Source organism: Monoraphidium neglectum (genome assembly GCF_000611645.1).
Source record: "Monoraphidium neglectum strain SAG 48.87 unplaced genomic scaffold scaffold00908, whole genome shotgun sequence".
Classification (NCBI taxonomy): domain Eukaryota; kingdom Viridiplantae; phylum Chlorophyta; class Chlorophyceae; order Sphaeropleales; family Selenastraceae; genus Monoraphidium; species Monoraphidium neglectum.
In genome coordinates, this window is record NW_014012720.1 from 2,719 (window position 1) to 11,850 (window position 9,132).

The window sequence follows — 9,132 nt, forward strand, 5'->3', positions numbered from 1 at the left end:
CCCCGTCGGCGCCGCCGCCCGACGCGCCCGACGGGCGCCGCTGGCGCGTCTCGCTTGCGGCGCGCGAGCTGGGGCCGCCGGGCGGCGGCGCGTGGTGCGCCGACAGCGAGCGGCCGCTGCCCGCGGGGTGCGTGGGCGTCGCGTTGCTCGCGCGCAGCGCGTCGCCGCACGGCGTGGCTGGAGCGCCCGCGCCGACCGCGGCGCCGGCGACCGCGCTGTCCGCCCTGCAGACGAGCCCGTCCCCCATCCTCATCGACCGCACCGACGCGATCCGGCTCGGCGCCGCGCTCCCGCGCCCGCCGCCGCCGCCGTTGCTGCCGCCGCCTGCGCCGCCAGCGCTGCCGCCGTGGTGGCCGCCGGGCGTCGGGGGCACCGACGCGCCGCCGCCGCAGGCAAACGCGGCGCGTGACAGCGCTAGGTGCAAGTGTGAGTGCTCCCGCGACAGCGCGACAGTGCGCTCCCGCTGCTCCGCGAGCCGCGTGACCTCCCGCTCCGCCTTGGCGATGCGCTTGAGCGTCTTGCTCGCGCGCTCGGCGGCGTGGCCATCGTCGCCAGAGGCGACAGCCAGCAGCTGCAGCTGCGGGGCGGACGCGGAGCGGGGGGCGACGGCGGCGCTCTGAGCCTCTGCACCCACAGTACAAGCGGAGCAGGCTTGGGCCCGCATGCGCCGCCTCGGAATCTGCGCATGGCCGCGCCCACCTGCCCTGCCCTCCTGCTTGCTTGGTGGATCCGCAGAAGAGGCCGTTGGATTTGCCCTTGTCGTCTCGTTCCCTCCCTACCTTGGCTTTGGCGTGCTCTATGGTCTCAGCCGCAGCCTCCAGATCATCCATCAGCTGCATCTCGTCCCGCCTGCGCACAAGCGACCGCCGCGCCGGCCGCTTGCGCTCCCCCGCGGCCGCGGAAGGCTCGAGCGAGCGCCGCGGGGTGCGCGCGGGCGCCCCGGCGCCGCCGCCGGCGCCGCCGCCGTGTGCTGCGTCGCCGGCGTCGGCGTCGCTGCTGCCGCGGGCGCCGAGGAAGAGGCCTGCCGGGCGGCCGAGGCCGGGGGCGCGGCCCATCCAGTGCAGCCAGCGCTCCAGCCTGGTCGGCAGGCGGTGCGCCTCGTACTCCCTTGGGTGGAGGTTGGAGGAAGGCGCGCCAGAGGGTGGGGGGTGGGGAGTCACCGGAAGAAACACATCCCGTTTGAGGGGTGGAGGCACCCAAGGCTGTGAACTCGGCTCGGCCAAAGCGCGGCGCAGGGCAACATGTCGGTGAGCGCAAAAGGCACCCAGCACCCGTGGGCGCGAGAGGCATCGAGCTTAGATTGGGAGCGACGCCGACGGAGCGGCCTGCCGACGAGGCAGCGCCCCATTCTCGCCCCGCCCCGCCCCGTGCCCCACCGTTGCAGCTCTGGGTAAGGCCACTGGGTGACGTCTGTCACCAGAATGGCGTAGTGCTGCGCGTTGACCGCCACCTTGGCGCGCTCACTCGGGTCCGCACTGCAGGACGGGGGCGGCGCGGGGCCAGGAGCATTTTTTAGGCAACCGCGCAGAGCAAACGGGCCTCGCAGCAGCCGGAACGCGCCTCGCGGCTGCCCCCTGCGAAACGCCACCTGCCCGGGCCTCCGAGCCGGCTTCCCCCGAGGGTGCGCCCGGCTGCGCCGCGCTGGGCCACCAGCGCGCATGGGGCCGTGCTTACTTAGCGCCATAGGGCTTGTACGCCGGGTTGTCCGCGTTGATGGTCTTGCGGAACCGCACGCTCGGCTTGGCCAGGAGCGGCTGCTCCCGCCAGCCGTCGTAGCCGTCCAGGTCCGACTCAGACAAGCTGCCCGCCTTCTGGAGGGAGCCCTCCGGCAGCGCCTTCCACCAGTGGTACGCCACGCGGCGCGCCTCGCCGCCCGCCTCGGCGCCTGTGGCGGGAGGCAGGAGGAGACGGAGATGAATGGGGCAAGCCAGCCTGCAATTTTCGATTCTAGCCGCGGATCCGGCATGCAAACCAGCCTTGGACCAAGGGTTGCGGGCAACGGACTCCGATCCCTGTCAAGATCATTCACAGCCGGTCCTGCCTAGCACAGCCCACGGAATTCGCCCGCTGCGCGCACCTGCCGGCTCGCCCTGCACTGCCCACACGTCCACGATCGACGCGTCCACGCCGCTCGAGCCGCTCCCGTCGCTGCTGGCGCCCCGCGGCGTGCGCATGCCCGCCATGACGAGCCGCACGTCGTCGGGTGCGACAGCCAGCGGCCCCGCAACGTGGCGCGCCGCGGGCACGTCGCCCGCCCCGACCTGGGCACCGCCGACGGGGCCGGGGCCCAGCGAAACCGGCGAGGGCGCGCCAGGCCAAGCGCCCGCCGGCGGCGGCGTGGCGCGGCTGGCGAGCGGCTGCGGGGTCGGCGCCGGCGACGCAAGGGAGGCGGCGTGAGCGTCAGACGCTGTCAGCGGGCCGCTGCCTGCCAGCAGTGCCGCCGCGGCCGAGGCGTCCGCACAGCTGGGTTCCCGCCCAGGGCGCGGCCTCTGTGCATCCTCCTCCCCGCCGCTGCCACTCCTGCCGCTGCCGCTCGCACCGCTGCAGCTGCGGGCGGTGCTTGCGCCGCTGCCGTTGTCGCTCCCGCCGCTCTCTGCGGTCGTAGATAGCAGCGCGGCCTGCCGCCGCGGCGGTGACGGCGGCCACGCGCGCCCCCCCACGCCGTCAGGCGCGCGGACGGCGTCGGCGACCACGGCGGCCGCTGCGGCGTTGCCTTCGGCCATGCGGCTTGCCGTCCGCGGCGTAACCGGCGGGGGCGTTGACAGCAGCAGGTCGATGCCTCCTGAGCTGCCGGGGCGCAATATAGCATCCAGGTTCTCCTCTGTGATCGTGCGCATGTGCGCAACCCGGTAGTGGTGGTGCGCTGCAGCTGCCGCCGCCGCGGCAGCTGCAGCAGCCTGGGGCGGCTGGGGCATGGCCGCAGCAGCCGCAGCGTCCCCGAGGGTATTTACGGCCGACGCGCCACCTGCGCTCATCTCCTGCGGCGGCGGCGGCGCCACGGCCGGCCCCTGCGGCTGCGCCGGCAGCGGGCTGCGCATCAGCCGCATGCGGGTGGCGAGCGTCGCCGGGGTCGCCCCCAGCACGCTCGCCGCACCCAGCCCGCCGCCTGCGCCAGCCGCGCCGCCCGCCGGGCTCGGCGGCACCGACGCCGCCGCGCTGCTGCCGCCCCCGCTGCTGCCCGCCGCGTACTGCGCGCTGCCGTGCGCCCCTGCACCCACGCCTGACGCAGAGGCGCTCCAGGGCGTGCCTGACAGCGGCCCCTGCCCCGGGCTGCCGCCCGTGACGATGAGGCTGTTGGTCGCGAGGGAGTTCAGCTCCGAGGGCGGCGGGGTCAGGCTCGGGGCGCGCGAGCCCATGACAGAGGCCGCTGAGAAGAACTTGGAGATGCCCGCGCCGATGCCCCGCAGGCTGCTCATGACCGACGCGGAGCGGCCGTTGTTTTCGCGCGCAAACGCGCTCAGCAGCGCGCCGCCGTCCTCGCCGGCGCCGCCGCCGCCGCTTGCGCCGCGGCCGCCCTGCGGGGTGAAGCCGGAAGGGGGGTGCGTGGGTGCAGCCGCTGACTTGGGAAGTTATTTGAGCTTCTGTGAAAGCCTCCGCCCCTGCCTGTCATGCATGTCACCTCTCTCCACCGCCTCGGGATGGCACGCCGCATGGCATGGCGCGCCGCATGGCGTGGCACGGCGCATGGCAGCCAGGCACCCTTCCAAGCGCTCTTGCCGCAGGGTGCCCCCTTAGACCCTCGTCCGCACCTCGCCGCCCCCCTCTGATGCCAGGTTCAAGTCGAGCAGCATCCTCTTGACCTTCTTGCTGATGCTCTTGGCGTCCGCCTGGTGCGTCAGGGTCAGCCAGAAGTTCGGGTCGTCACCTGGCGGCGGGACGGGCGTGGGAGGTTGGGTGCGAAGGGACGAAGCAAGGCGGCGTCTGGAGAGCCAAAGCCTCCACACCAGATGCTGAGGCGTGCCAGATCCGCGGCCGGCCCGGGAGCAGCCGCTGGCCGCTGGTGCTGCGAAAGCAATGCCCATGCACCCTCCATGCATGCTCGCACCTCGCGTGAGGTAGCTGTGGCGGATGATGACGTAGCGCCTGAAGTGCCAGAACAGGATGCACATGGCGTACACATTGTACAGCACCACCAGGACAAAGTGCAGCCTGAGAGGGCGGCACGCGCGGCGCAAGGGTGGGTAGTGCGCTGCAGTCAACACCAGATCCCAATCATGCAGCGGCAGCTTGCATGCACCGGCTTTCGGCCTGTATGAGTTTGGCTGTCACTGGCGGGGGCCCAAACGCTCCCCCGCACCAGAACTTGGGCGAGCGGTCCGGCACCGCCGCGATTGTGAGGCGCATCAATTTGCTGGGGTTGCCCTCTGCGTCCTCCATCAGCCGCTTGTTGCCGTGCGCTGAGGTGTAGTGCAGAGGGATCACTGCGACGGCGGGGGGGGGGGGGGGCGCTGGGTGAGGCTTAGGCAGCCTCATGTCGTGTGGGCCTCCGCTCAGCATGCCTCCTCCAATCAGGGCCTGCTGGCTTGCTCCCGCCTTTGCCGCGCCCCGCCTGCCACGAGCCTCGGCCTTCTGGGCAGTTCTGCGTCCACTCACATACAGCACAGCCAACGGCCGCCATTGGCAAGAAGAGGCTTATTCCGATCTTCAGTGACCACGTCATCACCTTGAAAAGGGCAGGGCAAAAGTCATGTCAGATTTCACGCACAAGCATGTCACAAACGAAAGGAGTTCTGCGGCCCATATGGGATTGCTGGATTTTATGCTGCAACTAGTGCTGCTGATCGAGTAGGCTGCGGGTGCTGGGCCGCTGTTCCTGCTGCACTGTGCTGTTGCTGCTGCCGCTGCTGCTGCTGCTGCCGCTGCTGCTTCAACAGGCTGCCCTTCCATGTGCTGTTGATGCTGCCGGTGCTGGTGCTGTTCTGGTGCTGCCGCTGCAACAACAGTGGGGTTCACTCTCCTCCTCTCCCGCTGCGCCACGCCCACACCGACCCGCCAACTGTACTCCGCCCACCACTGCGTCCAGCCCCGCGCTGCTCAGGATCTCGTTCTCCGGCGTCACGATCGCGTTGACCAGCCATTGCCTGCAGACATGCGGGACGGGATGGGCACAAAGCACCGCTCTGTGCACGCTCCTCAGCTGCAAATGATGCCGCATGCTCCTGATGGCACGGTACACCCAAGGCCGCTCAGCCCACAGGCCCCTCTCACCACAGAGATGCCCATCCGGTGGTTGGGAGCCCCCGAGGCTTGATCGTGACCGAGGGCGACAGCTGGTGAAGAGGGATCACGAGCACCGCCCATAAGGCGCTGGATGAGCATGCTGGCTACCTGACTGTACTGTCCAAGCGAGTCATACAAAACTTCAAGCTTTGTCATTTGCAGTTCTCAGGATTGCTGGACACGACACTCCAGCGGCTCATCAACAATGCTGGCACACCGGCAGCGGAGCACATCAGCAAGCACGTCCAGCAGCGCACCAGCCTGTGCCTGTAGTGCCGCGGGAAGGCCGAACGCTGCAGGAAACAGAAAGCCACGAAGCATATTGCTCCCAGCACCGTATTAAACCAGAGCCTGCGAGGGCAGCCGGCCCTGGTCAGCGATGGTCGGTGGCTGGCTCACCCGGTGGGACCCTTTCAAGCCCTGCTTACGCCGTGAACAGCTGGTGATCGGAAACCTGGTTGTCTGTGATGCCAAAGGTGCCGAGGATGCCGGGGTCCACCTCTGCGTACCCCTCCTGGGTCCCTGAGCTCGAAGCGCTCTCCATGCCGGGCTCCCTTGGCCTGCAGCTGCCAATTCAAAGCTAATCTAGCTCTTCATGATGCTTCCGCAGCACCAGGTGCCTGACCTAGCCGGCCGCTGTGATCTTCAAAATTTGAACGAGCGCGACCGTGTTGTATCCATGTAAAAAGTTATCAAAATCAGTTCAAGCGTGCGGTGTAAGGAGTTTCACGTGTCGCTGTGACCGGTGATCCCCCCGTGCCAGCGAGCTCGCACCTGAGCAGCGGCACCAGCTCGAGCTCAGCTGCTGCTGCTGCGGTCATCGGCAGGGCGGGCCTAGGGCGGGCCCCTGCAAAGCGGGTGGATGTAGCATTTCTAGCCACAGGCCTCGATTGTTGTTCTTTGAAATGCTGCATGGCAGAAATCGCGGCTATTCCGCCCTCTCTCTGCTGTTTGGAATGTACGGTTGTGGGGTCAATCATCAGCGTTTGACCAAGTAGACTTCCCCTCGCCTTGTAATGTAATTTTGTCCCCTCACTTGCATATGCATTGTGTACGTCGCTCCAGTCTTCATCTTCTTACTATAGCAGGAATTGGCACATGCAGCACTGACTTGTCCACTCTTCCGCACTCGCTCCACAAGACCACAACCATAGCCTGAAGCGCAACGCCCCCATGTACCTTGTCTGGTGCGTGGCGCAATATCCCGTCGCCATCGTGAAAGCGCCACAAGCAGCATCTGGCACAGAGCAGCGGTCACCTCGGCATGGCGCCTGGTGAGGCAGCGCGGATCTTGTCACGCCAGACACCAGATAGGCACGCACCATCATTCGTCGAATCATCTGCATGCACATTGGAGCATTTGCCTGCATTACGTGGCGCATCTACTTGAGCGCAGCGAAAAGTGATTCGCCATGTCAAGTGATCCGTTCATATCTGCGCTCCGCTGCAAAGCAGCGGCACCGCACACCCTGGCGGGTGGGTGGGCGGGTGGCAACACATTGCGACGGGATGCAGAGGGCACGGTGCGGGCAGGTGGAGCTTCGAAGTGGCTGATGATCAATAGTCGAACAACGTACGCCAATCAAACCCTGCCCAACCATACGCGCGCACTACACTCAAGATCTACGAGCAAGGCTAGAACAGGCCGATATCCGACCATATCAGACCGTAAAAGCAAGCTCTATCGCAATATACCAGAAGATCGAGCGAGATCACCCGGTTGTGTTCCCTCCACTTTGATCACAAGTCTGGCCACAGCACCAGCAGCACCCACCAGCAGCAGCCGCGATGGAAATAGACAAACCGCAAAACATAGAGGGGATAGCCAAGCTCGATGAAGCGGAGGCAGGGACCAGTGCGGCGGGCAAGCGGCTACGCGTCGACCCAACAGTGGACGGCAAGGCAGCGCCGTGGGTCGAGAAATACCGGCCAAAGACGCTCGACGACGTGGCGGCGCACAAGGATATCATTGACACAAGTGAGCGCATGCGCATGGCACCACACAACCCCGCAGCTGCCAACGCAGCTCATTCAACCACGCACCGGGTCGGCTGGAAGTGGAGCTGTGTAATGCAAGGCCGCCAGCCCCGTCCGCGCTTGCGACCTGCTCGCTGCCGCGCCGCGCACGACCCCAGAAAACCCCTGCCTCGCGCCGCCCTTGGCAGTTCGACGGCTGACTCGGGAGAACCGGCTGCCGCACCTGCTGCTGTACGGGCCGCCCGGCACCGGCAAAACGTCCACAATCCTGGCGGTGGCGCGCCAGATCTACGGCAAGGCGCTGCAGAACATGACGCTGGAGCTCAACGCCTCGGACGAGCGCGGCATTGACGTTGTGCGGCAGCAGATCCAGGACTTCGCAAGCACGCGCAGCGTGTACAGGTGTGGCCGCGCGCGCGTGTGTGCGCGCTACGGTTGGCTCAAGAGGCCCGGGGTCAGCAGTGGGCCGCAAGACAGGCCAAGGGGGCAGGCAGGCCCAGAATCTCTTTTGTAAGGGATGCAGGGTGTTCAGCAGTGCGTCTTATGGGCGCGCACACCCGCCACAAGCAGTTTGCGCTACCTTAGGCCTGATTCGGGGCGACGCGCTGGGTGGCTCTGCAGCCAGCGCCCACCTGCACAATGCTGCAGCCAGCAGAGCGTGCGCCTCCTCATAATCCGGCGCGCCGCGGCCGCTGTACTGCCGCTGTACCGCTGCAGCAACACATTCAAGCTGGTGATATTGGATGAGTGCGACGCCATGACCAAGGACGCACAGTTTGCGCTGCGGCGAGGTGCGACGCAGGGAGAGAGTGCGTATGCATGTGCTCAGCGTATTGCAGATGTCAACTGAAGAGCCGCTGTGGGATGCGTGCAGACCCAGCTGCACCCCTGCACTTTGCATAAATCATGCCCGTTGCCTTTACGCAGCGCATGCAGCAGGGCCAGTCGCGCCGTGCCCCAGGCTCGCTATTCGCTCGCGCCCTGCATTGAACGCCCCCGTCCCCCAACCCAATGCAACCCAACGCAACCCAACTCAATCACACCCGTGTTTTTCGTCCCGTCCAGTGATTGAGAAGTACACGCGCAACACGCGCTTCTGCCTGATTTGCAACTACGTGATCAAGATCATCCCCGCGCTTCAGAGCCGCTGCACGCGCTTCCGCTTTCCCCCGCTGGACCCTGAGCACGTGCGGCTGCGGCTGGAGCATGTTGTGGAGCAGGAGGGGTGAGTGGGTGCCGCGCAAGAGGCAAACATGCCAGCCGGCTGGGGGCAAAGACGCCGGGTCAAGCGGCAAAGGGAGGTGCTGGGCGCCGGCTGAGCACCGCGCACCCAGTTCTGGGCCCGGCGTTGGCTTGCGCGCATGCACCTGGCGTGTTGGTCACAGCTGTGGTGGCACCTGCCCCGCCCTCCTATCCATGCCCTCCCAAGGCTGCTCGCCTGTCAACTTGCTGTGAAGTCGCTGCTGCGATGATGCTGGCTGTTGGCCATGGTGGCCCCAGCCTGAACTATTTGCGCGGGCCCCTGCGGGTCCTCACCCCTCCCATCTGAAACCTCCCATGATAGATAGATAGATAAGTTACTCATGCCATAGCATCACTGCCATCGGCCCCGCGCTCATCAGAGTGGACCTCCTCATCCCCCCCATGCTCACGCCCGCGCCCGCAGCGTCAAGATGGGCCCCGGCGGCGTGGACGCGCTCATCACCCTGGGGGCCGGCGACATGCGCCGCAGCCTCAACATCCTGCAGAGCGCCCACATGGCGTTTGACGCGGTGGACGGCGACGCCGTGTACCTCTGCACGGGCAGCCCCATGCCGCGCGACATCGAGGCGGTGGTGAACTGGCTGCTGAACGAGGACTTCAACGAGGCCTTTCAGCGTGAGGCGCGCGCGGGAGGAGGAGGCGGGGTTTGGTCTTGGGGTGTGTGGGCGGGGG

At 67.1% G+C, this 9,132-nt stretch overlaps 2 protein-coding genes across 2 annotated transcripts in view; one reads left to right on the forward strand and one right to left on the reverse strand.

The window, feature by feature from the left end:
* Positions 1 to 6,041, reverse strand: part of MNEG_5876 (hypothetical protein) — a gene marked incomplete at both ends in the record, with an annotated part of 8,688 nt that extends 2,647 nt beyond the window's left edge. Inside the window, 13 exons of the mRNA XM_014045645.1 lie at positions 33 to 577; positions 780 to 1,107; positions 1,377 to 1,475; positions 1,675 to 1,885; positions 2,078 to 2,357; positions 2,661 to 3,515; positions 3,750 to 3,865; positions 4,046 to 4,149; positions 4,298 to 4,421; positions 4,990 to 5,081; positions 5,438 to 5,487; positions 5,675 to 5,774; positions 5,995 to 6,041. Coding sequence (XP_013901099.1) covers positions 33 to 577; positions 780 to 1,107; positions 1,377 to 1,475; positions 1,675 to 1,885; positions 2,078 to 2,357; positions 2,661 to 3,515; positions 3,750 to 3,865; positions 4,046 to 4,149; positions 4,298 to 4,421; positions 4,990 to 5,081; positions 5,438 to 5,487; positions 5,675 to 5,774; positions 5,995 to 6,041 — 2,951 coding nt within the window. The remainder of the gene's footprint in view (positions 1 to 32; positions 578 to 779; positions 1,108 to 1,376; positions 1,476 to 1,674; positions 1,886 to 2,077; positions 2,358 to 2,660; positions 3,516 to 3,749; positions 3,866 to 4,045; positions 4,150 to 4,297; positions 4,422 to 4,989; positions 5,082 to 5,437; positions 5,488 to 5,674; positions 5,775 to 5,994) is intronic.
* Positions 6,042 to 7,008: 967 nt separating this feature from the next.
* Positions 7,009 to 9,132, forward strand: part of MNEG_5877 (Replication factor C subunit 5) — a gene marked incomplete at both ends in the record, with an annotated part of 3,010 nt that continues 886 nt past the window's right edge. Inside the window, 5 exons of the mRNA XM_014045646.1 lie at positions 7,009 to 7,198; positions 7,386 to 7,599; positions 7,915 to 7,988; positions 8,263 to 8,422; positions 8,864 to 9,075. Of these exons, the coding sequence (XP_013901100.1) occupies positions 7,009 to 7,198; positions 7,386 to 7,599; positions 7,915 to 7,988; positions 8,263 to 8,422; positions 8,864 to 9,075 (850 nt within the window). The remainder of the gene's footprint in view (positions 7,199 to 7,385; positions 7,600 to 7,914; positions 7,989 to 8,262; positions 8,423 to 8,863; positions 9,076 to 9,132) is intronic.